Source organism: Aureobasidium melanogenum, assembly GCF_000721775.1.
Source record: "Aureobasidium melanogenum CBS 110374 unplaced genomic scaffold scaffold_7, whole genome shotgun sequence".
Lineage (NCBI taxonomy): Eukaryota > Fungi > Ascomycota > Dothideomycetes > Dothideales > Saccotheciaceae > Aureobasidium > Aureobasidium melanogenum.
This window is the reverse complement of record NW_024470059.1, coordinates 521,895-547,826: the sequence shown is the minus strand read 5'-3', so window position 1 is coordinate 547,826 and position 25,932 is coordinate 521,895. Positions and strand designations below refer to the sequence as shown.

Genomic DNA, 25,932 nt, shown 5'->3' with positions numbered 1-25,932 from the left:
CATTCCGCGGCAGAGGAGGCCTGGCACAGCCTGGAACACAGAACGCGCAAGGTCAAGGAATTAGCGTGCAAGGCGCCGCCGGTCAGGCTCAACGTGGTGGGCTACCCCGAGGCGGCATGAGCAGGGGAAGAGGTGGCGGCAGAGGAGGCATGAACCCGGGAGCACAACAATTTGCACCGGGAACAGCTGGTGCCCAAGGCAACAAGCGTCCACATGAGGGCGGAGATGAGGGTGCTGGCAAGAGAATGAGAGGCGGAGCCGGAGGCGGTGCTTAGAAAGTACCCAACCCGGAGTCATCTCAGAAATAGTGCATGGCTGCAAAATGTTTGCTTTCATTTGTTTCCATGGCAATTGCTCAATATCATACAATATTGCTACATTAGGATTACACTACCGAGACCGTGTCATCAAGCGTTTTTTCGAATAGCAAAGAAGTAATTGCCCCAACCTTCGCTGCCCTGAATCTCCTTCCAGCCAAATCCAGGAATATAGACAACGCCCATAGTCATGGGATTGCTCCAACCTGGTTGCTTGGCTGCCCAAGCCTTCATCTCGTCAACGTTGATGTACTGATGCCAATCGTGGGTACCTGGCGGCACGATACGCATGATATCCTCGGCAACCAGCTTTGTAGTGAACCAACTCGCCCACGTCCTGCTGATGGTACTGAGAACCAACCAGCCTCCAGGCTTGACATGAGGCATGCAATTGGCGAGGAAGGGAGCAGGGTGCGTGACATGCTCAATGACCTCAAACACAGACAAGACATCTACACCTTGGTCTGGTGTGGCTGGTAGGGGCAAGTTTTCGATAGCAGTATTGATGTAGTTTAATCTTCCCGGTTCGCACAACAGAGGATCGCTCTTCTGATGCTTCTTGGCCACGGCCAAGACCTCTATCGTCGGATCGATCGCCGTGACCGACTCTGTGTCAGCAAGTCTCGCTGCTGACTCGGCAAAGATGCCACCACCACAGCCAACATCGAGATAGCGGAGCTTCTTTGGCGCTTTTGTGACATCGGTTGGATATAGCGATCGGCAGCGTTGGATAAAGACGTGGCGGAGAGGATTCATTTCGTGGAGAATGCGTGAAGGACCTTCAGGATCCCACCATGACGAGGCGAGGGCGGAGAAGTGTGACATTTCGGTCTCGGAGACTGATGACTTTGGCGGAGGCGTGGTGGATGATTGTGCTGAGGAGGGGGTCGAGTAGGACATGATGCGAGGAGAGGTGAGGATTTGACGGATGCCCGCTGGCAGAGCCGAAGGGCGTAACGTTCGAAGAGCTGCCATGTTGAGTATTTGATGGGTCAATAGAGAGAGAGCAAGCATGGCTTGACTTCCCTCTGTCTTTCTAAGGTAGACAAAGCTGCTGATTAGATCGACACTAGTGTGCGGATCTACCCGAGATGTCGTTTGTCGTCCTTCGAACACGTGGGACTTGAGCTCCAAGCTCTCGAGTCTATGCTTCATTTTCCTCAGAGACATGATGCTATCGGTTTATCATGACCAAGTCACAATAGGAGAAGAAGGTGGGAACAGCCGCATGGAAGTCGACGCACTGCTTTTGGAGCTTTCCTTGAAGCTTGCGGCTGGCTATGAGCTCCGGAGCGCCTATTCTTTTTGCTTGGTAAGCTTGATAGCTTCTTTCTGTAGCGACACAACTATCTTGATATATTGGCATACACAGATGTGTGCATTGAACAGCCTATACGCCAACGTCCTCTGATGCTCGCACGGCAGAGTCTCATTGCTATTACCTAGTTTAGGTAGTTTGGTACTTGGGCATTTACATACCGATGACGACATCGCGGCATTAACGGAGCTTAACAAAAATGGAGCTTGACAAACGGCACTAGGTAGGTAGGCAACTGAGGGGTACGTGGATATGCCGTGTCCTATTAGGAAGGTGATGTGTCCTACAAAAGCACGCCTCCCTCCACAGAGCTCTTCTCAATCTATACCCCTTCGTGCATTCCCATAGCGCACTCATATCACACCAATCCCTCACAATGGCTGTCGAATCCAAGTTTGATCCCAAGGACATGGTGTTCCGTCACCTTGGCCCCACTGGTCTCAAGGTCTCTATCTTTTCTCTTGGGTACGTGGCATGAGCCTCAATTGACTCAACCGTTACCGCTAACCATTTGTCCAGAGGTTGGTTGACCTACGGTGGTACTCAGAAGGGCGACGTTGTCAAGGAGTGTATCCAAAAGGCTTTTGACCATGGTATTATCTTTCGAGCTTTCTGAAGAAACTCGCAAAGCTAATTATGAGATAGGTTGTAACTTCTTCGACACTGCTGAGGTTTACGCCAACGGCCAATCTGAGATCGAGATGGGGTAAGCTGATAAAGTCGTCTTGTGTTGCTTCGCAATGACGGCGACATGCCATATCAATACAGGAATTGACTTGTGATAGACGTGCCCTGAACGAGCTCGGTTACCCACGAGACGAGTACGTTCTCTCGACCAAGATCTTCTTCGGTACTGGCCGTAAGGAGCCCAACACCCGTGGCCTCTCAAAGAAGCACGTCATCGAGGGCTTGAAGAGCTCCCTCAAGAGACTGAACCACGACTACGTCGACATTGTTCTGGCCCATCGTCCTGACAACGCAACTCCCATGAAGGAGATTGTCGAAGGTTTCACCCAAGCAATTCGCAACCTCAACCTGGCCTACTACTGTTCGTGACAACCAAATTTGCTTCTGGAGACAGAGCATACTAATACCTTGTCTTCTAGGGGGTACATCCGAGTGGAGCGCCACCCAGATCATGGAAGCTACTCAGATTGCCGAGAAGTACAACCTCATTGCACCCATCGCCGAGCAGCCTCAGTACAATGCATTCCACAGACAACGTTTCGAGGTTGAGTATGCTCCTCTGTATGACCAGTTCAAGTACGGTACTACCATCTGGTCGCCTCTCGCTTCTGGTCTTCTGACTGGCAAGTACAATGATGGCATTCCCGAAGACTCTCGCTTTGCCACCAACAAGGACTTCTTCGAGAACACTGTCAAGCAGCTCCAGAGTCCCGAAGGCAAGGCCAAGATCGAGAAGGTATCTAAACATATCTCTGTCAACTTGTCGAATCAAAACTCACACATTATGAATAGGTCAGAAAGCTCACAACCATCGCTGAGAAGCTCGGTGGCACCGTCACCCAGCTGAGCTTGGCATGGGCTGCAAAGAACCCCAACGTTTCCACGGTCATCCTCGGTGCCACCAAGGTCGAGCAGCTGGAGGACAACTTTGGAGCCTTGAAGCTGCTTGAGAAGTTGACGCCGGAGCTCATGGAGGAAATTGAGAAGATCCTCGATAACAAGCCTGCAGGACCTGCTACATTTGGTCGCGACAGATGATCGAATCGTGTCTTTCATGAAGTGTTTACGGCCGCAAAACTAGGCTCGAGAGTTTAATCGTGCCTCCTTGCGATACTGATGGATGTATCACGCTGTATAAATTCGGCGATGTCAATCAAGCCACAAAATGGAATATCTCCAATCCTTCCGAAAATGCACGTTGAGTTTCGTCAAGAACATCGTTACTATCCAGGCACGACCCAGATATATCCCATCAAGACAAGTCATGACCATGAGATATGTCCTTGCGTTCGCTTCCAAGACATCTCAATAAGGCTCAGAGACATCATATCTCATGATGGTAGGTTGGTAGTGTGCTAGCTTTCGAGCGAAGGATGGAGGTTCAACTTGCTGTTCCACTCTAGCCTTGGTTCGTTCAACAGCTTCGCGTTTCAGATTATATCGGTATCCGGTACTCGAACCAGTAGTCTCTTTCGACTAGCCTTAAGTGCGAAGTTATATACAATGTCGATTGGCAGACACGTGCTTGTCGTTGCGTTGCCGATATATTGAGGTTCAGATCTCTGGGCTCGCGAGACACGTGTTGAGGATCCTCCCCCACATTCTCATCGGAGTAGTGCTGACCAAAAACAAGTAGAGCCCTCACAAATGTTGGTTGCCAGGATTGGTCTCTGGTTCTCGAAGACTGAAGTCGCTACGTAGATGCCTCGAACACCCCTCCGTGCTTCTTTCCAGAGGGTATCCACGATTGACATCATCAGACTGCACAAACAAGTGGCCGATGGCTTCGGTCAACAAATGGTAATGTCGGGGATTTTTTCCGCTTCTCGATGCTCACACATGCGGCTTAGCTGGCTTTTCTATGGTTGCATTCGCTGCCCAATGCCTTCATACGGTACTGGTCATGACTCGTGGAGCAATTGAAGGCCCGAAGGTTCACTGGTTGCGTTTCATTGAACTCCAATCGTTCGAGCGGGGGTCGCTTCGTTCTACGGTCCTTCCCTCGCGGCTGTTCCCTGTTCCAAAAGTTTAGCGAGGTGCGACACGAGAGTCCTGCATTAGATCATCTTAATCCAGCCACCAGCCAAAGTTTAACGCTCCTAGTACTTCTTGCCAGCCAACACCTAAACCAACGTTCAGATGGAAATAGCAGGGCGCCTCACACGAGGCGCAAAGAAAGGTCTTGCTTTGTTAAAATTGTAGGCCTATGTATTTAACCAAGCTTTCTGGCTCGTATCTAAGTTACTTGAGGTCGAAGCCACATGTTTTGGGCTTGCACTGAAGGATCTCTCTCGTGGGCCAATGCAGTGTAGATCATCAGGGCTTGTCTCTTTTTCGGCAAGCTAGCCGAGCAGACCAGGTACTGTAGACTGAATGCATGGAAGCTTCCAACAACTTTCTGTTTCGCTTTCGACTTCAAGATCTCCGTTGTCTTTGTCACTCTCGACACGTTTGTGAGTATGATAAAGCAATGATTAGATCGAGCTATGTTGTGTGAACTCCGTCCTAGAATGGGACGATCTCAACTCCCGATCCCTAGGGGTTTGTTTGACTGGTTCTAGGCCTGGGGTTATCTATGGTCAGACTGCTTGAATTCGTCCGATCAACTCCTCTTAGCTCATGAGCTCGGGAGCGCTCTCAAGACCAAAGCAGCTAGACGTGGTTCTGCGGCCGCAAGAACGGAGTCTACATTATGGAACTACAAAAGCAAGGTTGGTGGGTGGACCGCCCAATCGTTACGCGAATAAATTTGCAAGGCTTGCGAAGGTTTTCGGCTCGTTGTAGCTTGATGGCCAGTGGCTGAAGTAGGGGCATGATGACCGTTGCGGAAGTGTTTTATCCTGTCCATGGTCGCTCTTCATTTATATAGCACATGTCTGCTGTGGATCATTATCCTTCTTGCCCTGGTTTCATGCCCTTTGTCTCTCATCTGATCTGGTATAGCACTTGCAGAACAGACGAGTCAAAGGTTCTCTCACGATGCCGGAAGTAAGTCTGTTCATCTTACTCTCTATTTCATGGCTGATGGAATGTTAGACTCGTGCGCCCTATATTTTGCTAGGAAACCTTCTTCCATTTCTATTGGCAACCATCTTCTTCCTTGGGAGAGTCTATAGTCGAGCTGCGATTTTACACACCTTCGGATGGGATGATTGGCTTCTCACAACAGGCTGGGTATGTTGTTTCTATATTGAGCGTGAAAGTTTTGACTCTGACAAAAACACAGCTCACTGCCCTCGCCAATTGTATCATGGCTTGCCTGTTGACAAAGTTTGGCGGCGGCTTGCACCAAGCCGATGTCGCTTTTAGCACCATTGTTCCATCTCTCAAGCTGCTATACGGCACCCTTATCGTCTATCAGCTCTCACTCTGTTTTACGAAGCTGTCCTTGTGCGCACTATATCTCAAAGTGTTCACCACCAGTCGGCCCAGTCGAATCTTCCTGTACGGTGTTTTTGGACTCGTAGTGGTAGCCACCATAATCCTCGAGTGCGTTTCCATATTTCAATGCAACCCGGTCGAAGGTGTCTGGGACATCACACTACAGAAGAAAACGTGCATCGATACCATTCCAGCATTTTATGCTTCGACTGCGGAAAACATCATCGTGGACATCCTTCTCATAGTCTTCGCGGCACCCAAGATCATGAGACTCAACCTACATGCACGCCAGAAGAACGCACTGCTCTTTACAATCTGCTTGGGTGTTGTTCCCATCGTTGCTAGCATTGTCCGAGCAGTAAGAGTCAGCAATATCTTGCACGAGGAGGACAAGACCTGGGTCTCTTTCGATTCCTCTATCTGGAGCGCAGTGGATGCCAACGTTTCAATCATTTGCGCATCTGTGCCATCACTCAAGCCTCTGCTCAGACAGATCGCTCCTGGATTCATGGGCTCTACGTTCGGAACATCTGCACCTGGAGCCAGTGGCCAATACACGAACAACAAAAAGTCCTGGCTCGATAGGTCGTTTGGCAACAAAGGATATGAGCTGCACAGTGCACCTCAATCAGGTGTACACAACAACGGCAGTCAATTAGAGCTGGCCAACAATGCTGGAAACAACGATTGGGCAATCAACAAGGGTGCAAACGAGGACGATGCAATCAGTGAAGACAGCGTTCAAGGAGCTCCGGTCATCACAAAGAGTGTGACTGTCGCCATCACTAGAGTTGAACCCATCTCACCTTGAAGTAGACTGTTCGACTGATATGACTTCTTTTGTATATACTCCTTCGTTCAACAATCATGTCCTGACGCCAAGCACAGTTGTACCCCTAGCACCAGGGATCGAGCTTTGGTCTCTGTTTACGACGACGTGAACCCTTGTCTATACTACTCCCTACAGCGACCATGTTCTTCTTATCAACGGCCATCAGGTATGGTACAGTGTCTCGACATCCGTAGTGGATTTGTGGATTTTCGAGAGGATCAGTGGCCTGGCTGTTGACCTCGCTGTGAGGAACATCGTTTCCGCTCTTCAGCTAGCTGGAATGGGAATGTGCAAATGTGACAGGGGTTGATGAGCATATACGGGAGTGTTTTGAATGTATTGACCCCTATCACGAAGATTCTGTATCTTATGGTAAGAGAGCTGGGACCAAAGCTGACTTTGGTCAAGTGCTCTCAGTGACAAGGTTCGCATTATCCGCTCTATCTCAAAGCATCTCCGAGAAAAAATGCATCCTATGTTTCCAACTGATATCCATCAGGGATATTCAAAAGGTCAAACTCGGACTCGCGAGTACCCAGTTGCGTTTTCCATTTGCTTTGCCTCGGACAGCGTTGCCGTGCTGGAAATGGAAGAAATTTCGAAGGCAGCAGGCGTTACACAAGTCTTGATTGGTCTTGCCTCAGGAAAACATATCAAGTCTCTGTGCGAGGATGGTTCTTGTGGATGATCGGAATTGCGTAAAGTAAATGGAGCTCGTTCTCCATCCATCATAGATATGGCAGAGATGTTATGTTCGAAGTTGTGTTCAAGCACAGGAATATGCATTGTGTTTACAACTCTCTGAGACACAGAAACAGACGCCGCGTCCTAGATTCACCGCAAGGCCACATAGGCAGCTGCCGTTGTGCATCAAGGCACATTTTGTAAGCCATAATCTTCGTTGACGGAACTCAGTGTATCTTTCGCTGGAGCACAGTGATTGAGCCAAATCAGATGATTCAACAGCCCACTAGAGCTTGTAATTCGATCTCATCGGAAACTTTCATGAAGACATCTCTTGGTCAACATCAGAGAATGCGTGTGATTGTGTGAAAGTCGATTGCCAGAAATCTACACACCAATGCACCACCCTTGTTGGCCTGAATGCATCGTTTGGGTTCAACTCTCCGTCCAGACCTTCTTCTATCAGATTTCAAAGCCACAAACATCGTCGACAATCATATTGGCATCGAAAGATCAACTCACTTCCTTCTGAGACATCTGCATCGAGCATTCAGCAAAGAATATGACGGCACCAAACAAACTCATTTTCAATTTCTCAAGCGAACCAGCACCAGACAATTACATCCGTAAAAAGGCAGTAACACCACGACGGAAGCCAGCGGAAGTCTTGGAGAGGCCGACCATTGTGGTTGAAGACGACCATTCACCTCTCTTTGAGCCCCTGTCTGAAGCGACCCCTGATCAAATTGATGTAAGCAAGTATCCCCGTCTTCCGCATTGCGTCTTATACACTCATCAACTTGCAACAGACAACCTCCCGAGCCGATGGTACCAGTAAAGCAGTAGATATGTCGACCAACGCAAAGGTGAGCGCGCCCCTGTCTAAAACCTACTTTCATCTCGTTGATTGTTTGCAGGCCAATCGTCGAGTAGACCCACTAAAAACTCCCGCTCACACATCTCTGAGTGGTCGAAGCTCACAAGTAAGAGGCAGCACCTACCAGTCGATCTCTCGAACGCCATTCAGACCTGACGCCATCACCTATCACGACGGCGACAGCTGCAGCCGTGAGATATGGCAGCCCGGTGATGGAGATGGTGTGAGAGATAGCGAGTTTCCCGGCAATAAGTTGTTCAAGGAGAGATATCGCTTCTTCCAAAGTGATATCGGTCCCATTGGACGCGGAGCCAATTCACCTCCACATTTTGTGGCACTCGACGACAAAGCCGTTTGGGACATCGTTACATCCAAGAAGTACACCACAAAAGAAAGGGGTACATACTGGCCTCTCGACTTTATGGCAAATGGCAGTCTCAGGGCCGGCAGACGCCACAAAGGAAGAGCAGCAATGGTCGCCAACGAAAGCCAAGGGCATGTCGAGGGGGTAAATAACCAGAGGGTGGGGTCCGTCCCCTGGGTCAAGGCAGGCAGCAAACCCAACGTGATCAAATACTATCTCTCCGGCGAAGATGGCGGGTATAAAGAAGTTGTTTTCGGCTCTGGCGCAACCATAAATGATACTTCCAACCAGCAGGCATCATCCCAAGGAGGTCACAACAGCGGCAACAGAACGGAGTATGCGACAGCAGGCACCACTACGCATCTCAACAATGGCAGTAGGACAGAATATGCCACCAAGCGAAAGGCAGACCAGCCTCTGAACCCTCGACATGATCGTCCCAAAGTCGGTAAGTATCTACATTCGACACCATCTCCAGACTGGCCTGGCGGAGTCAGACGTCTGAACAAACCTCCAATAGCGAGAGCGGTTGGCGACAACGAAGTCGAACCTCTTAATGGCTCAGAATGGTCCCCTACGACAAGAGTTGGTGGCAAGACTGTCTACGCACGCTACGACTATGACGAAGAAGAACCTCAGCGTATCAACGGTCGTCTTGTAGCATCTGGTGCGCGAACACCATATATCGGTGGTGCGAAGACCCCATACCAGAACCACTCGATGGGCGCACGAACTCCTTACCAGATGTCATCACTGGAAACGAAGACTCCAGGTCCGCAAGTTCCATCGGGTAAACCGGCTCTATATCATGGCGTGAGTGAAGCACAGCCAAGTCAACAACCGCTTTGGCAGGACGTCAAGAGAATGGGAGAGGAGCTCGAACAGGCAAAGGGCATCTTGCGTATGCGGGATGAGGAGATTTCGAACCTCAAGGCACAAATTTATGTTCTGGACGCAGACAGACCCCGTACACAACAGGCAGTCGGTGCAATGGCGAACAAAGATGATGAGATTCAGAGATTGAAGGAGGAGATCAGGGGTTTGAAGCAGTATTTGCGCCGAGCGTGAGATTGAAAGACGCAAGCGCCCTCAATACATACCCACACCTTCGCCGTTCAGGCTCCTGAGGAGTCAATCCTTTGGCGGGTTTTGAGCAGACTTCGCCAGGCAAGAGGGCAGCTGAAGGCATATTCCCGAAAACTCAGTGTCGCTGACAACTGCATTTGTGCAATGCGACATGACGCTCATCAGCAGTGAGCCGTATAGGAAGATAGCTCACATAGCTCTTTCCTAAAACGACAGCTTTCACAGTGAGGTGTGTTCCTGTTTACAAGACGAAATACTGTGAAGCTTTCATTGTTGTTGATGTGACGCGTTGTGTTGCTGACTCATCAACATCCGACCTCACCCCATCATGCGGCGACTCTTGCATCCTCAATCGATCACCAGCCAACGCTTGGCATCTAATTACGGTGTTCTTGGTCCTGCGCGATCAACCTACATCATGAGAGCTAGTTTCTCTGCTACCGACGTTCCTCTGAACGCTCCCCATGGAGCCAAAGAGAGGCGCTTCTCCACAAACAAAGAGCCCACTGACAGCGGTAAGAACTCCATTCTAGTTGTTCATCACCTGACTAGACATTTGGAAGTTGTCATTCTCAGCAGCCGCGATCCAAGACGCTTGTAACATTCTATCTACGTGATCAGTCGCTGAGAATTTCCAGAGTTGAGCTCATCGGTCCATCGCCAATTCCGCAACGCTCACGAAGGACACAAACCTCATGCTGGATTGGATCCCTCGCGCGCATCTACCGGAGTGGTCTGGACTACTGAGAGAGCCTACGAGCATGGCTTTGCTGAACACCCGGAAAAATGGGCAAACTTGGGTCAAGGCGCTCCCGAGGTCGATGATGAGATTGAGGGCTGCTTCGAGAGGCCCCACCATATCGATGTGTCCATGACTGGCCGTGAATACGTACGTTTTGTGTCTTCTTCGAACCCTGCCCTTGGCTGATGCGCTGTTTCAGGGTCCAACAGCTGGCATCAAACCCTTGAGAGAGGCTGTTGCCAATCTCTACAATGAGCACCACCGCAAAGGTAAGGCGAGTCAATACACCTGGGAGAACGTCTGCATCGTCCCTGGTGGCAGAGCTGGTCTCATCAGAATCGCCGCCGTCATCGGTAAGTGCTCCCTAAACACGATTATGGAATGGAGGCTAAAGGGGAGAGGGAGGAAAAAGGCAATGCATATCTGGGCTTCTTCATACCAGATTACACTGCCTACAACGAGATGCTGTCTCTGTTCCGTAACTTCAGCGCCATTCCTATTCCATTGTCTAAGCAAGATGGATACCACATGCACCCTGACAAGATTGCGGAAGAAATTGCTCGCGGAACCAGTGTCATCTTGACCTCCAACCCTCGCAATCCAACAGGACAGGTTCTTACAAACCCTCAGCTTGCTCAGATCCAGGATATTTGTAAGTTTTGATTACGGATGCTGACACACGAAGACACTAATCGAGTCCTACAGGCAGAGATCGTGCGACATTGATCATGGATGAATTCTACGGCGGTTACAACTACACTAGCGATTGCGATGGTACTGTTGTCTCAGCTGCTGACAACATTGAAGACGTCAATGAAGATGGTATGTCTTCTGAAAATTGTAAAAGCTGGCCTATCTAACACAAATCAGATGTCCTGATCATTGACGGTCTGACAAAGCGCTTCCGTCTCCCCGGTTGGAGAGTCGCCTGGATCGTTGGACCCAAGGAGTTCATCAAGGCTATCGGCTCTTGTGGATCTTACCTCGATGGAGGCACCAACGTCCCCTTCCAAGAGGCTGCTATCCCTATGCTTGAGCCCACTAAAGTCAAGCACGAAATGCGTGCCTTGCAACACCACTTCCGCGAAAAGAGAGACTATGTTATTGGTAGATTGACTGAAATGGGCTTCAAGATCCCTCTTGTCCCTAACTCCACCTTCTACCTGTGGCTGGACTTGTCTTCGCTCCCCGAAGGCATCAACGATGGTCTCAACTTCTTCAACGCCTGTCTCCATGAAAAGGTCATTGTCGTACCTGGCATCTTCTTCGATCTCAACCCCAGCAAGAGAAGAGACCTGTTCGATTCTCCTTGCCACAAGCACGTTAGACTGAGTTACGGTCCAAGAATGGACGTTCTGAAGATGGGTCTTGATGGCATCGAGAGAGTTGTCAAGAAGTAAGTTTCGTTTTCACGATGTGTCTATTGTTCAAGTACTGACACAAGACCAGGCACCGTAACGATCGCACTCCTGCTAAGAAGGATGGCCCTTCTGAGGCCAGTCAGGGCGGCCATGGCGAGCACGTTTAAGCTTTGTGCGACAGCCTGAATCACGACAGATTCTTCAACTTCTGAGGTCCTCAGACCTAGTATCAGATTTATATCCCCTCCTAAAATCAAACTTGCATTATTTCAGTCACTTGCTTGCATTTGTGGTTTAACGCAGTGAATACCAATCTCTCGAAGCTTTGCTCTGTATTGTCGTATCCTAGGGATATCATCATTATATGCAGACTGCAACAATCTGAACACAAGCCGATGGGGGGTCCTGAACCAGGGATCTGACCGAACGGCTTAAAGCTGCGCCCTCAGCTAGCCCAAGAAAGCGATACATTTAGCTGTACAAATGCACGATACTACCAGGGAATAGGAGAGTGTCCACTGAGAAGCTACAATTTACAGATTCTCTATGGATGCACCTCTGCTTTCGAAAACATTTGTGACTTTTCATAGTATATTTATTGCTTGCTGCTCTCGTCGGAGTACCACGGATTTTTCCATGTCCGACGCCAACCCTGACCGCCAAGCCAGCCTTCACCACCACAAAAAATTACGTAGATTTCTCAAAATTCTCAGCACTTTCTGTATTCCTTCTTGCATCACAAAGATATATGAAGCAAGAAAAGAGCAAAAAGGAAGCCAACTGTGTTTAGGAATAGCCGAAGGCGGGGCTCGAACCCGCGACCTTGAGGTTGTACTTTATCGAATGATAAGAGCCACACGCTCTACCGATTGAGCTACCCCGGCAGGTCTGATGATCTAGTCCACTGTGTGAACTGGCTGTTGACGATGGAAAGTGGTGAGGCAAACGCGTATATGTAGTCAATTCTGAGAGAGGCCAGGTGTCGACTAATGATCGACTCTCCAATGGCCGACCGTCATGGCGCCTTGTGTTGGTTGTCGCAGTGCGAGGGTGAACATTGGAGTAACTCGCAAGACAGCTCTCCAGATGCCTGCAGGGATATGCATCACCAAGGTGTTGACTTGTTGGAGAATGAGGTTGAGGTTGATCGTTGTAAGATGAAAGGAGGTGAAGCCTGCCCGCTATCGGGTTAACTCGATTCATCGAGCTGCGCCTATCTTTCGGCTAAGGTCGCTCGCAACTGCATCTTCCACCTTGTCCCGAACAAGACACCGATCATTTCAAGGGCGTGTGCCTTGTATGTTAAGCAAATTTAGCACATTTCTACTTGCCTTCTTCACATACACTTCTTGCCACATTTCATATTATCATCAACCAGTAACATCAAGGACTATATCATCTATAGACCAATCATGACCAAACTCACGGACTTCAAGCTTCTCTCCTTTGATGTCTATGGAACACTCATAGACTGGGAGACTGGTGTGATAGATGCTCTCCACCCTCTCCTCTCCAAGAACAACAAGACAGGCAATTATACCCGCAAGGCACTCTTGGAGATTTACCACCACCACGAAGCCTCTCAGCAGCAAAAGACACCAGATATGTCTTACTGTGACCTGCTCGCTGCAATTCATCCTTCGATCGCCGCAGGCTTGAAGTGTGAACCTCCAACAGAAGCAGACAACAAAGCATTTGGAGACTCGGTGGGAAAATGGCCTGCCTTCCCTGATACCGTGGATGCTCTCAAACGTCTCGCAAAGCACTATAAATTGGTTGTTCTTTCCAATGTCGACCGCAACTCTTTCTCCACCACAAACTCCGGACCTCTGCAGAAGTTCCCCTTCGACGCCATCATCACAGCCCAAGACATCGGTAGCTACAAGCCTTCACTCAAGAATTTTGAATTCATGTTGAAGGAAGTAAACGAAAAGTTTGGGATCGAAAAATCGCAGGTGCTGCAGACGGCGCAAAGTCAATTCCATGACCATCACCCAGCTAAGAAGATGGGAATCAAGAGTTGCTGGATTGTGAGACCGGGAGCGGAGATGGGAAACCGAGAGGAAGAAATCTTTGACTGGAAGTTTGACACGCTCGGGGATATGGCTGATGCTGTTGAGAAGGAAGAGCAAAATTAGCTGCTGTGATTCTCTAGATGTGTCCGTGTGCTTGTTCAACAGCGACAGATCTGTGTCTGTAGACTGAGTCAATGTCTGTAGAGACAGAAAGATCGAATGCGTAGTGGAGTCGATGACAAGGCTTGAGAACTGCAAAGAAAGTACATGACCATATGAAGATTGATGAACAAAATCAAAGAGACACAAAGCCTCATCTATACGGTAGATTTCTACATACAAGACTAAACAAGAGATGCGATGCAATAGACAATACACTGATATGGCGTCAGACAGCAACCACAGACTACTTCAGATCAGCCATTTCTTCTTCGAGCATGGTCTCAAAACTGAAGGGCTCAAATGCGACACCATCGCCAAGGAAGTGCTTGCTCATGGCTTCGACCCAGTGCAATCTCAAACTGTGCAACATGGCGGAAGTACCCTCCATGACGACCAGTACAGCGACAGTGAGGAAGAACCAGACAACGAAGAAGAAGAAGATGACAAAGGCACCGGCTACACCAGTGAAGGCAAAGGCGTTGGCCAGGGTCATGGACCACAGCACAATGGACAGCTGCTGATGGGCAAGCGACAGAGCCCAAAGACGAAGGTAAGAGGCGGTGTGGGAAACACAGTTGAGACAGAACTCAATGGTGTGAATGACTTGGTGAATCATGACCTCGGAGAATTCAAACTCCTCATGTTCCTCGCCGTGAATGTCTTGAGTGATGATGGCAGCGCCGCCATCTTCGCTAGCAAAGCTCTGTCTACCTCCGTTCATGCCTTGGTGCTCGTCATCATCGTCATCGAGGGCGCTAACTCTCTGGCTTTCACCGACAGCGCTGTATCCCATGGCTCGAGCGCGGTTGTGCTCCCAACGCAGGTAGAAAGGCTTCAGGAAGAGCATAATGGGTACACAGCAGACTGCAGCAAGAAGCAGGATGACCTGAAGGACAGCCTGGCCAGAGTAAAGCTCTTCTTCGACGGTACCGGGTTGCAAGAACATGTAGATAAGCATGTTGAGCAGACCGGGAGGGTTAGCACCGATGGCATACCAGTCGATAGACCACTTGTAAACGATACAGAAGACAAGGTAACCAAAGATGGATTGGAAGAAGATCATGCCAGGGATGAAGTTGCCCCAGATATCGATAGGAGTCTTGAAGTGCTTGGCGTTGACATAGGAAAGACAGAGGGAATAGGTCATGTGAGCCCAACCAAGAAGGATACTGAGCTTCATCTTGTAACTGTTGGAGAACAAAAGGTCGTTATCAGTATCGTGCCAGCGCCAATCCATACCGAAGGGGTAGGTGTATCCTTCTTTGCGGACCATGGTGACAGTCTGACCCTCCTTGAAGTCGGGAATCTCCCACATGGAAGGGAAGATGGCAAGCGCCTTAGAGAAAGCGTCACAGTAGATAAGACCAGTGTACATGGAGAAGATACCCATCATGAGCATGATGTAACGACCGAAGAAGGCCATGGAGAAAAGCTCATCCTGCTTGGAGCGCATAAGGGGCTTCTCCCAGTAGATCATGGCGCAGGCGGCAGCAGTCATGATGAAACCGTGACCGAAATCACCAAACATGACGGCGAACAGGAAGGGGAAAGTAACAATTGTGGGCAGACCAGGATTGACTTCGGTGTACTTGGCAGTACCGTAGGCGTCGATGATGGTCTGGAAACCAAGAGTGAATCTGTTGGTCTTGTTGTAGGTCGGGGGAGTCTTGGAGGTCTTGATGGTGTTGACGATGGTAGGGACGGAAAGACCAGCGCGGTCGTTGACATCCTGCAGAGTCGACTTGACAAGACCAAGCGAGTTTGTAGGGCACCAGGCCTCTGCAATCAATGTCTTGCGCTGCTGGTCGTAGGAGAAGCGGTTGAGAGTCTGGTAGACAGCCTTTTCCTTGGCAACAATAATCATCCAGGCGGCCAGACTGCGACCGATCATGGTCAGCTCGGCGTCCAGAGTGCGCTTGGTGTTGGAGAGGACGTTTGCCAGGTCCTGCAGACGAGTGTTGACCTCGTGCATCTGGTCACGGCGCAGTTCGCTGTTCTCATCGACATTGTAGATGTCGGCACCAAGAGACTCGGAAATCTTGCGGATCTTGTTGATGATCTCCTTGCCATGTGCGAAGATGACGAAGACGCTCTTGTGCATCTCTTCGTTGTTCTCGGGGTTGATGATGGGTTCCTCAATCTCGCTCTGGTTCATGTACAAGTTACCGCGGAGAGTACGCCACAGAATACGCTCGAATGCGGCCATGCGCTCGCGAGGGATGACACCGGCGACAAATCCAATGTTCATAACAGAGAAGGAACGCTCGCCCGAGGCGTCGCCGTTGTGAGCCTGCTCCATGTCAGCGAGTAGAGGTGCATCGTCATCGTGGTTCTCGTCGATGGATTGGCGGATCTCGTCTGTCTGGCCGCGAGCCTGTTGCACGTGTTAGTGCTCATGATCGGCAGTCCACCATGTTGTCCAGACTCACGCGGTCAAAGAAGCCGCCAGCCTCACGGAGTACCCAGCGCCACTCGGTCAGCTCCATTTCACGCTTCTTGAGCGTTTCGTAGCTGTCGTTGAGTGACTGAATTCTCTGCTCCAATGTCTGACTGCGGTCGACCAGTTCGTCGATCTCGGATGCCGAGGGTGCGGCGAGGCGGTCGCCAAATTCGTACATGGAACGCATTGGGATATCGGCCTTGTCCATCTGTGCCTTGAAGTAGCCTGCCAATGATTGTCTCAGTCTCTTATTCCATCTACCATGTCAAGGGGGCGGTCGGCTTACGAAGCTGGCGTTCGACATTGTCGAGTCTTCGAATCTCTTGAGTGAAGGTGCGCTGGAAGGCAGTGGTGTCCGAGTTGAGCTACACACAGCCGTCAGTACAAGTCGTAGAGCATCGGTCGAGGGCGACGCACGTCTCTAAAGTCCATGATGCCCAGTTCGCCCAAGGCGCTCACGACTTCGCGTCCGATCTCGTTGGCCATGTACAGCTGGGTCAGCGACATGTCCACCGAGCGGAACAGCGAGTCCTTTTGTGCCGCCATCTTGACTGTCGGTTGAACAATTAAGACAGGCCGTCGGAGGTGTGGTGGTTATCTTCGAAGGCAACAAGCTCGACGCCGTGTCGTTGACTTGGCTTGAAACCTGGAACATCGTCATGTTTCACGTGACATGGCACTGGCCTCGAAACTTCACAGGGTGCCACCCTCGACATCATGCTCAACCACCATAAATTCAATTGTGCCATGAACAACGAGATATATTGAGATTTAACGGTTCAGACGAGATCTGCATATGCTTATGATGTGCTAATAGTAGTATCGAATTCTCAGTCTCGTATGCTGTTGAAATGTGTGGCTTTCTTCCAAAACTGAACGTATGCGTCAGAATGTCATTTCAAGCTGCAGCACTACCAACAGCATCCTGCGCCAACAAAACCATCGAGCACCAACAAGATACTGTGGTTGAGACAACTTGGCCCTTGAGCACAACAGGCTGTGGTCAGCGCTCGATATCAGATCGATTCGAGCTCGCTCCGGTATATATGGTTCGTTATACTGCGGGCTTCGGTCAAGTACGGAATTATGAAACCGTATAATCATTTATACTACTTGCGCCTTGTCAAAAGCTTGCAACACAACTGCTCATTATATCCTGCTTCTCAAGGGTATAAGATCGAATGTCTTCCAGAACTCGCGGCTGTCGTAGCACCTGCCCAGCGTCTCCATATCTCTCGGCAAAGCCTTGACATCTTCTTCCTGCATCAATTCATACACCCATTGGCTCTGCTTGCTGGGCTCTTCGTCTACGTGCTTGCCTTCCTTGGCCCAGCCTACTATGAGCGACCACCAACAATAGACTTGACCATCAGTTAACATCCAACGTGAACCCTTGGCATGCTCCCACTTATCGAAGACTGCGAGAATAGCCCTTGCCACGTCCTCGCCGTGGATCAGATGCAAGCTCTTCTTGCTCTTGACCTGCTCCTTGGTGGTTGCTACCCTGCTGACCCAATTCTTTGGCTGTCTCTCTCCACCCCACAATCCGGAGAGGTTGAGTACGCAGCCACCCAAGGACATCAATTCGTCCTCAGAAATTGCTCGTGCACTCTCCTTGTTGTACGGCGAGTGTCGGTCTACCCATGTCGTCTTTTGATCGATTTGCCAGATACCAGATGATCCGAGCTGCAGGAAACGAGCATTGGTTCCTGGGTGTTGGTGTGTAAAGTTGTACGCCCAGACCAGCTTGTTGGCCTGGCCTTCTTGATTGAGCGGGAAGGTAATCAAGATGTTGCGAGCAGAGGGCAAAACCTTGAAGTAGGTAGGGTCCGGGTCTGAAGGATCGAATTTGAACTTGATAGTGCCGTCACGCCCTGTCGTAGATGTGGCAGCGTAGGTCAAATTACGAGCCTTTATTAGCGGAATCAAGAATGTCGACGTCCAACCAGCTCCAAGGATGAGAATGTCCATTTCCTGCATGTCTGCTTTGCTGAGAAAGGTTTCTGATGTTTGATGTTCTTGGGAGAGTGTGTTTCTGAGCTGGAGGAGCCTAAAACCGCTGTTGAGCAATTAAAGCCTGGCACGTGGGGTACCGAATGACGAACACACCTCCATCAGCTATACAGAATATACTCTTGCCTAACGGGCATCCTAGCCTATGTCCGAAGCACAAGCATGCGTATTGACGGGTATCTAGACATGTAGAGAGCCCATGAGCCCAAAATGCAAGCCCTTACAATTGATGTGTCGAAGCATTATCGTGAGCAACAACCATAGCAGATGCCCAATGGCTATACCACTCTGATAGTGGTCATGTGAGAAAGCATTCTTGCGCGTGCTAGTAAGCACAAACCTGTTAATATCTTGTCGCAGTGATATCTAAGATTGAGCCATCTCAGACGTCTAGGGTTTTAGGGTTAGGGTAAGTAGTAGCGACCACCTGACTGACTTACCGTTCTCGGTTAGACAAGACGTATGAGAAGTACGAGAAGAGCACAATGTTATTCCAGCTTGCAAAACAACATCTACTGTTAAATATATATTTCCCATGATAGACGACATATTGACTGAAGTGGAGTGATTATGTGCATATACAAGCTCTCTCGCATGCTATCTAACCTTGAGTTTGTTTCCATTTTGCAATGGCATCTTCAAACAACTTCTTTGCTGGGACATTTGCACCTAGTCTTGCACAGAGGAGGAAGGCGCCGCTCAACTTTCTGTGCAGCGAGTACGTCTCCTCTGGCGGCGGTGCCAGTCTTTCTCTGACCATGAGACCAATATTCTCTCTTACTCTGTCAGTGATAGTCTGGTTCTTGAAGTCATAGTATTCGCTTGTTCTGCCAGAGTAGAAAGGCTCGCCAAGAGTGAGGATCGAGTCAATATGAGCGTTAAGCATGGCCTGACTTTCTGCGCCGGTGAGATAGCCTAGCTTGATAGAGAGATCACGACAGGCATTGCGGTCGTGCGTGGAAGCGGCGATGAGCAGCTGGACATAAGGCGTCACAAAACTCTCAGGATACTCTCTCGAAGCTCCGAAGTCCAACAACTCCAGTCTACGCTCCGAAGGGGCGTTGCCTCGGTTGTAGAGAAAGTTGGTCCAGTTGGGGTCGGTCTGCATGAACCTCCACTCCATCAGTTCGCGGAGACAGAGGCGCAGCACTTGGGTGCCTATCCAGTCTCTCTCGTCTTGTGAAAGGTCGGGAATCTTGGTCACACCCTTGCCATGCATGAGCTCAGCCGTCAGAACTTCAGGACCGCATGCCTCGGGGAAGACCTGTGGGACACGGAATGTGGCAGCTTCATCCTCAAGAAGCTCTGCAAACCGAGCGCCGCACTTGGCTTCACGTTCGTAGTCACACTCCCATCCTAGCTCCAGGCGAGCATTCGCAATGGTCTTGTCGAGGAAGAGGCCGGCAGGCAAGATTCGTGATGCTGTCAGGAGAAGGGAGAGATTATTGAGATCAGAATCGATGCTACCTCGAACACCAGGGTACTGAATCTTGACAGCAACTTCACGACCGTTGGAAGCCAGTGTAGCACGATGTACCTGGCCGATTGAGGCAGCAGCCATAGGAACATCTTCGAAACTCGAGAACAGATCTTTCCAATCAGCACCCAGATTGGCAGCGAGTTGCTTGTTTCGTTGCCACGGCGGCATGTAGTCAGCACTGTCTTGGACACGTTGGAGCACAGCATTGATGGCAGGAGGCAGCATCTTAGAGTCTTGGAAACTCATCATCTGGCCGAGCTTGAGAGCTGCACCGCGCATGCGAGAGAGCTTAGCTACCAGCCTCTCCATGTTCGCAGGGCTAAGTAGTAATGAGCCACTTGCAGCAGCAGCGCCTCCAGTCACTCGTCGTAGACTTTCGCCGACGGCACCAAAGGCCATGCTTGTAGCCAGACCTCCATACTGCCAGAGTCTACCAAAACGAGAAGAAGGTACAGCAGATTCTCGCAGTTGATAGGGAGTACTTGGCTTGTCTGACTCAACGGCTGGCGATGCAGCAGCAGTGACGTCTGCGGCCATAGCATCAGCCAGCTCTTGGGTCTCCTTGTCACTGATCTGTTCCTGTGCTTCAGCAGCAGTAGCAGTCGTCTCAATGCTGGGAGCAGGCGAATTAACAGCCTCTGATAACGATGCGCCTGGTCTTGTGCTGGAAGTGTCAGCATTTCTGTCATCGGCCTTGATGCTCTCTTGGATTGGCTGGGCTGAGCCCTTCCTGGCGGCCTTCATTTTGAGCTCGTAAGCTTTCCTTCTATCCTCTCTAGCCCCACCACTCAGCAATGAAGCCACTCTTGGGCTGTGGAACACATCAGTATTGATACCTTCAGGGACCTCGTCCTGTGCGGGAATAGCTTCTTGTTGCGGTATGGGTGGTTGGGCAGGGTGTCCTTTGGATGAGTAGTATACGTCCTGGTTGATTTGGCCATCCTTGACGTGGTCGTCACCACCCTGAGTATCCTCAACAGACTTAGGAATCTTGGTGCGAGGGAGCGATGACAGTTCAACCGAAGACTCTGTAGGTCTCACATTGAAAGTGTCTTGTCCTGGTGCAGGCATTGATTGAGAATGACCAGACACAGACGGGATTTGAAACTCAGCCTTACGCTGCATCTTGACGGTGTCATCGGCATGGCTGTCCTGGGCAGCGGGAGTGGGAATGGTGGAGGTGCCAGACTCTGTCGGGTGCAAGTCCTTGATGACGGATTGCTGTTCTGCAAGAGGGTCCTTAGGAGCGTCCGTGACTGGTCGTTGGCTGAAGGTATCTGTGCCCTGACGACTCGGCGATGGGTCAAGGTTTGCACCCTCGGGAGGAATAGTGCCGTCGGGTAGAGGGTGACGGCGTGCCTTCTCTTGAGTGACATGCAAATCGTCTGCTGGGGGTGCTTCGGCGGCAGCGTTCTGCTCTGATCTGTTCCAATGATGATCCTGTTCCAGTCCCTCCTCGTGTATATCTGTCGCATCCGCGCCCTGAACTGTCTCTTGACTTGGTATGGGTTCATCGTGTCGGCTCGTCTGTGTGTAGGTAGGACCAGTCTCGTTGACTCTCCGTGAAAGAGCATAGGCAGCTCGTGCGGTGAGAGTGACGCGATCTGTCTGATTCTTGACAGCTTTTGCCAGACTCGACGTCTGCGTAAAAAGCTCCCATTGCTGCGAGCGGATGTTGAAGTGGTGTTTCGCTATGGATCCAGACGCGCTGAAAAGCCTAGCTGCGTCTAGCAGTCGTCTGCCCGCCATGATGTCGTCTCAATTGTCTATCCAGGGGTCTCACGTGCTCATTATCCGAATGCTACTCGTTTCTTGTCTGCATGTGTTTCTGTACAGATTCAAAATCGCTGACGTCGATGCTGTCAAAATGCGGGCAGTTGTCAAAGCTTCCGGCCACGCTTGCAACTGTTTCTCGACCTGAACCACATGTGTGAACTGGCTCAAAAATAGTCTTGACTTCGAAGGGTGGTAGGTCACAGAGAGCTTAGGTGGTGGTCGGTAGCACAAGAAAAAGACTACAGTGCCTCGATTCGTTGGTGGTGGTATAGTCTAGCTTCTTGTCAAATACTTCATTCCCATTTCTATCTCTGGCTAACGTCCCTCTTTATCATCCCAACTTCTGATCACCACATTTTCTTTCACCTTTACAATCACACACATCGCCATTAGAATCGAGCATGAAGATTGGTTGCCTTCAATTCGCGCCTGAATTGGGCGAGGTACATAACAACATCCGCAAAGCAGACTCGCTGCTGGATGGTACCTCATCCTCTGAACTTGATCTTCTGGTCTTGCCAGAAATGGCATTCTCAGGTAGGTCGCACTTTGTTTCCTTTTCCAGACCAAATCCGGTCTCATGTCAACCGTCATACACAGGTTACAACTTCCCCAACCTAGAGGCCATTACACCTTTTCTAGAGCCGACAAGCAGTGGCCCTTCATCGGAATGGGCAAAGCGTACGGCCGCACGATTGAACTGCATAGTCACCGTCGGTTACCCAGAAATAACACCCGAGGGAAAGCGTTACAACACGGTAGTCAGCATATCACCAGACGGAACTGTGGCAGCTAGCTACAGAAAAACCTTCCTCTATTACACAGACGAGACGTGGGCAACTGAGGGCGACACTGGTTTCTACAATGGTACACTCGGTTCGATCGGTCAGGCCTGCATGGGCATCTGTATGGATATAAATCCTCGCCGCTTCGAAGCACCTTGGTCTGCATACGAATTCGCAAATCATTGCGTGGATTCAGACACACCTCTGGTCATATTATCCATGGCTTGGTTGACTAGACTTCTGCCTCAACAGCTACGTGAGACTGATACGCAGCCTGATCTCGAGACACTAAGGTATTGGCTGGAAAGATTTGTGCCGGTGGTACAGAGTGAAAGACAAGGAGGAATCGTGGTGGTCATGGCCAACAGATGTGGCACTGAACCTGGCATGGTAGCAGGCGTTAGTCAGGGTATTGATGACGAGGGTCAAGAGGTTGTGGGATACGCCGGAACGAGCTGCGTGTTGATGGTCGAACAGGGAGAAGTCAGAATCTTTGACATCTTGGGAAAGGCCGAAGAGAGGTTGCTCAAGATCGATACTACCGAGGTGAGTCAATTTGTGGCCGAAGATGCGACAGAAGCGTTTCTGACTTGAATCAGCCTCCTCAGTTTGCGTTGCGCGCCAAAGTGTCGTAACAAAATATGTTTATAGTGGTTGTCCGGAGCTGAATAGTTGTGGTCGATATTGGCTGTGTCCAAGAGCACGTTTTGGGACGTTCAAGGCACAAATTGCGCATCAGACAGCTCGAAATTCACAAAGACGCAGAGAGCAGACTCGAAAGGTGTCAAGGCATTTCATCATGTAATTTCCATCAACCAGAAGTTTTTTGTTTTGTGATACGCATCCCCTAGCAAACAACTAGCGCCATATTTTGATTCTTGATTGTCATTCCCAGCGTGATTCACAAGCCCCACGATGATGGAAAAAAAGGGTACCCTTTTCCTCCTTCCGTTGAGAAAGGGAACACAGGCCCAATAGCGAAACAGTCGGCTTCTTTCAGGAGCAGGTCGGCAGTGACGAAGTCGACATCGAGGGAATATGTTGGCTGCTTGGTATCGTGGGCGAGTCGCTTAGATACCGATGCGGGTCTTGCGCCAGTGACGTCTCTTGGCGTTGTATCTGAACAAAGGTCCGTTAGTCTTGGGGTTCTGCATGTTCGTGTGCGCTTGCGTAGTCGGCCATCGGTGTGTTTGGACAGATAGAAAAGAGTTCGATGTTTTTCGAGGTGTTCGTTCGCATTCCTCCGTCGGGTGTTTTGACCTTCCAAGCTCTTTCCAATTCGTTCCTTCGGGGGCAAGACCTGGATCATTCGTACCTGATGGTGTTGTTGGTGCGCAGACGGATCCACTGAGGGATGGGACGGTTCTGCTTCTGGGCCTTGGCCAGCTTCTGCTTGGTGCGGAAAGACTTGTGGGACTGTGTGGTTACATGGTGTCAGCGGGACTGCGGTCGTGTGTCTGGAGCGCTGGCGGAACTCCTTACAGGCATCTTGACGGTCTATTTCGCTGGTCGTGGGAGGAAAGAGACGCCGGCGGCTGTGAGAATTCTACGAATTCGATGTGGCAGGTGCGTGCGCGCAGCTTGGCGCTTGCCGAAAACTTGGCGGCAAATCCCGTGACAGCAGTTGCGACCGCGCGCCGCCCCGCCACTGACTGCCCTGAGTCTTGACTGCGAACATCAACTTCCATCACACATCTCGGCTTTCTCATAACTCGACCAGATTCTCTCAACATCCTTCATAGCTTTCAGAATAGTGGTCGCATAACCTATCACTCTCGTCGACTTGTGTATCCATCATGCCCAAGGCTGAAGTCGGTAGTACAAAATGGCTCTCCAACAACATGAAGTCCAAGGGCCTGCAGAGGTTGCGCTGGTACTGTCAAGTCTGTCAGCGCCAGATGCGCGATGAGAACGGTTTCAAGCAGCACACTCTATCCGAGGGACATGTGCGCGCTATGCTACTGGTCGGCGAGGACCCCAAGAAATATATTGCTCAATACTCGGAAACTTTCAAGAAGGACTTTTTGACCCTGCTCAGGACATCGCATGGAGAGAAGAAAGTCTACGCCAACCACTTTTACCAGGAATATATCCACGACAAGGAGCACATCCACATGAACGCCACAAAATGGCCCAGCTTGACTGAGTTCGTCAAGTATCTTGGACGAGAAGGCATTTGCAGAGTTGAAGAGGGAGAAAGAGGTCTGGAAATTGCTTGGGTCGATGACAGCCCTGAAGCACTCAGACGCAGAGAGATGGTTCGCAAGAAGGAAGCTATGGAAAAGGGCGACGAAGAGCGTGAGACGCGCATGCTCGAAGCGCAAATCAAGCGTGCACAAGAAAAGAAGCGGCAACAAGAGGAAGACGATCGTCTAAAGCATAAGGACCAGGACGAAGAGGTCAGGCCTAAAAAGGCTCAAGAAGGTCCTTTGTCATTCAGTTTGGTATTGGGATCTAAGCCGATCACTACAGAGTCAGCAGAGCCAGCCGCCGAAAAGGCGCCATCTCCAAACGAGAAACCTGTCGAGACCAAAGCTGAGCCCATTCTGGAATTCAAAACTGGAGACGAGAAGCCGGCAGAAGCTCCTGCCGCACCTTCAAGTGCACCTAAACTTTCTCTCGACCTTGGTTCTAAACCCAAGAGGGTCAACGTCTTTGCGGCTGCATCTAAATCAAAGTCTAACCCTCTCAAGGAGAAGAAGGCTGCGCAAGTGGTTGAGGAGCCCAAGAAGATGAGTGCGGCAGAGCGCATCATGAGGGAAGAGATGGACAGGAAGCGCATGCGGGACGAACGCCAATCTGGCGGCGGAAAGCGACCTCGTCTTGGTTGAAAACACGGTCAAGTAGCATTTTGCTTTCTGCATTTTGCATTGTGCAATTTTAGCGAGGCGTATTGGGGAAAGGCAACTGGCATGACTTACGACAGCATAATTGGTAGGCAAGGTAGGAATGGATAGATGAGTTCTCGATGGATCAAGTCTCAGAAGTCAGAGTCTTCCTCGTGAATAGTCTGAGCCAGCAGACCATATCTGCCTGCACCTGGGGTGTCGAGTACACTGGACATGGACAAGGTAGGAGAGAGCATAGCTTCTTTGCGTCTGCGCGAAGCACGGTATTGTCTTGAGGTAGGCCCTCGGACAGCAGGCTCAGAAGCGAGGTGCAGATTCGAATGCAAGAAGGAATAAACGAAATGCAGCAACAAGCCACATGAAATGCCAGTGATAGAGGCAAGACCCAGATAAATGTAGATTGTCTTGGCGATAGTTAGCATTGATTAAAATAGAGAAGGATGCGGGGTAATTGGCGAGCAAGCAAGAAGGCGCATGGGGGATGGGGTTGATGACCTCGAATTTCTGCAAGAATCGCAATGGAACAAGAGCGCAGTAAGCAAGCAGCTGAGCAAACAGGACCAGTGGCTGGAGCAAGAAGAGCAACAGACTGGTGATTGGCGAGAGCAGAGTGTTTAGGATTATTGCAATAGAACAAAGTAGAAAGTAGACAGGATATATGAGGTAATAGAGGGCAGCAAGTGACCACGAGACGTATGGATTCATGCTGCAGGCCGACGTCTCGGATGCTGTCTGTAGACTTTGATGTCAGCTTGAACGAAGC

General features: G+C 50.2%; 13 protein-coding genes across 13 annotated transcripts; 7 read left to right on the top strand and 6 right to left on the bottom strand.

The window, feature by feature from the left end:
• Positions 1-407: 407 nt before the first annotated feature.
• On the bottom strand, positions 408-1,292 carry M437DRAFT_83600 (ubiquinone biosynthesis O-methyltransferase; the record flags this gene model as incomplete). Its single annotated transcript, XM_041027964.1, has 1 exon — positions 408-1,292. The coding sequence occupies one exon, from the start codon at positions 1,290-1,292 to the stop codon at positions 408-410; it is 885 nt and encodes a 294-aa protein (XP_040880921.1).
• Positions 1,293-2,011: 719 nt separating this feature from the next.
• M437DRAFT_74458 (Aldo/keto reductase) lies at positions 2,012-3,360 on the top strand (the record flags this gene model as incomplete). Its single annotated transcript, XM_041026241.1, has 6 exons — positions 2,012-2,100; positions 2,155-2,228; positions 2,281-2,341; positions 2,421-2,683; positions 2,742-3,058; positions 3,115-3,360. The coding sequence occupies 6 exons, from the start codon at positions 2,012-2,014 to the stop codon at positions 3,358-3,360; spliced, it is 1,050 nt and encodes a 349-aa protein (XP_040880920.1).
• Positions 3,361-5,358: 1,998 nt separating this feature from the next.
• On the top strand, positions 5,359-6,205 carry M437DRAFT_13009 (uncharacterized protein; the record flags this gene model as incomplete). Its single annotated transcript, XM_041018691.1, has 2 exons — positions 5,359-5,496; positions 5,549-6,205. Coding segments are annotated over 2 exons (795 nt in total), but the record flags the coding sequence as incomplete, so codon positions are not given.
• A 1,576-nt stretch (positions 6,206-7,781) lies between these two features.
• On the top strand, positions 7,782-9,528 carry M437DRAFT_45555 (uncharacterized protein; the record flags this gene model as incomplete). Its single annotated transcript, XM_041021107.1, has 2 exons — positions 7,782-7,978; positions 8,055-9,528. The coding sequence occupies 2 exons, from the start codon at positions 7,782-7,784 to the stop codon at positions 9,526-9,528; spliced, it is 1,671 nt and encodes a 556-aa protein (XP_040880918.1).
• A 436-nt stretch (positions 9,529-9,964) lies between these two features.
• On the top strand, positions 9,965-11,688 carry M437DRAFT_46326 (aminotransferase; the record flags this gene model as incomplete). Its single annotated transcript, XM_041021245.1, has 6 exons — positions 9,965-10,061; positions 10,185-10,435; positions 10,488-10,641; positions 10,701-10,944; positions 10,998-11,110; positions 11,159-11,688. The coding sequence occupies 6 exons, from the start codon at positions 9,965-9,967 to the stop codon at positions 11,686-11,688; spliced, it is 1,389 nt and encodes a 462-aa protein (XP_040880917.1).
• A 1,373-nt stretch (positions 11,689-13,061) lies between these two features.
• M437DRAFT_74455 (HAD-like protein) lies at positions 13,062-13,787 on the top strand (the record flags this gene model as incomplete). Its single annotated transcript, XM_041026240.1, has 1 exon — positions 13,062-13,787. One exon carries the CDS (start codon positions 13,062-13,064, stop codon positions 13,785-13,787), a length of 726 nt encoding a protein of 241 aa, XP_040880916.1.
• A 283-nt stretch (positions 13,788-14,070) lies between these two features.
• Positions 14,071-16,812, bottom strand: M437DRAFT_83594 (V0/A0 complex, 116-kDa subunit of ATPase; the record flags this gene model as incomplete). Its single annotated transcript, XM_041027963.1, has 4 exons — positions 14,071-16,200; positions 16,256-16,491; positions 16,553-16,631; positions 16,684-16,812. The coding sequence occupies 4 exons, from the start codon at positions 16,810-16,812 to the stop codon at positions 14,071-14,073; spliced, it is 2,574 nt and encodes an 857-aa protein (XP_040880915.1).
• Positions 16,813-17,415: 603 nt separating this feature from the next.
• M437DRAFT_83593 (uncharacterized protein) lies at positions 17,416-18,246 on the bottom strand (the record flags this gene model as incomplete). Its single annotated transcript, XM_041027962.1, has 1 exon — positions 17,416-18,246. The coding sequence occupies one exon, from the start codon at positions 18,244-18,246 to the stop codon at positions 17,416-17,418; it is 831 nt and encodes a 276-aa protein (XP_040880914.1).
• A 634-nt stretch (positions 18,247-18,880) lies between these two features.
• Positions 18,881-21,508, bottom strand: M437DRAFT_65193 (ABC1-domain-containing protein; the record flags this gene model as incomplete). The annotated part of the gene is made up of 1 exon (XM_041024557.1): positions 18,881-21,508. One exon carries the CDS (start codon positions 21,506-21,508, stop codon positions 18,881-18,883), a length of 2,628 nt encoding a protein of 875 aa, XP_040880913.1.
• A 428-nt stretch (positions 21,509-21,936) lies between these two features.
• On the top strand, positions 21,937-22,955 carry M437DRAFT_74451 (carbon-nitrogen hydrolase; the record flags this gene model as incomplete). The annotated part of the gene is made up of 3 exons (XM_041026239.1): positions 21,937-22,072; positions 22,136-22,866; positions 22,920-22,955. The coding sequence occupies 3 exons, from the start codon at positions 21,937-21,939 to the stop codon at positions 22,953-22,955; spliced, it is 903 nt and encodes a 300-aa protein (XP_040880912.1).
• Positions 22,956-23,390: 435 nt separating this feature from the next.
• Positions 23,391-23,808, bottom strand: M437DRAFT_83590 (60S ribosomal protein-like protein L39; the record flags this gene model as incomplete). The annotated part of the gene is made up of 3 exons (XM_041027961.1): positions 23,391-23,439; positions 23,636-23,736; positions 23,803-23,808. 3 exons carry the CDS (start codon positions 23,806-23,808, stop codon positions 23,391-23,393), a joined length of 156 nt encoding a protein of 51 aa, XP_040880911.1.
• A 308-nt stretch (positions 23,809-24,116) lies between these two features.
• On the top strand, positions 24,117-25,151 carry M437DRAFT_83589 (zinc finger protein RTS2; the record flags this gene model as incomplete). The annotated part of the gene is made up of 1 exon (XM_041027960.1): positions 24,117-25,151. One exon carries the CDS (start codon positions 24,117-24,119, stop codon positions 25,149-25,151), a length of 1,035 nt encoding a protein of 344 aa, XP_040880910.1.
• Positions 25,152-25,300: 149 nt separating this feature from the next.
• M437DRAFT_74449 (uncharacterized protein) lies at positions 25,301-25,874 on the bottom strand (the record flags this gene model as incomplete). Its single annotated transcript, XM_041026238.1, has 2 exons — positions 25,301-25,573; positions 25,665-25,874. The coding sequence occupies 2 exons, from the start codon at positions 25,872-25,874 to the stop codon at positions 25,301-25,303; spliced, it is 483 nt and encodes a 160-aa protein (XP_040880909.1).
• Between the last annotated feature and the right edge of the window lie 58 nt (positions 25,875-25,932).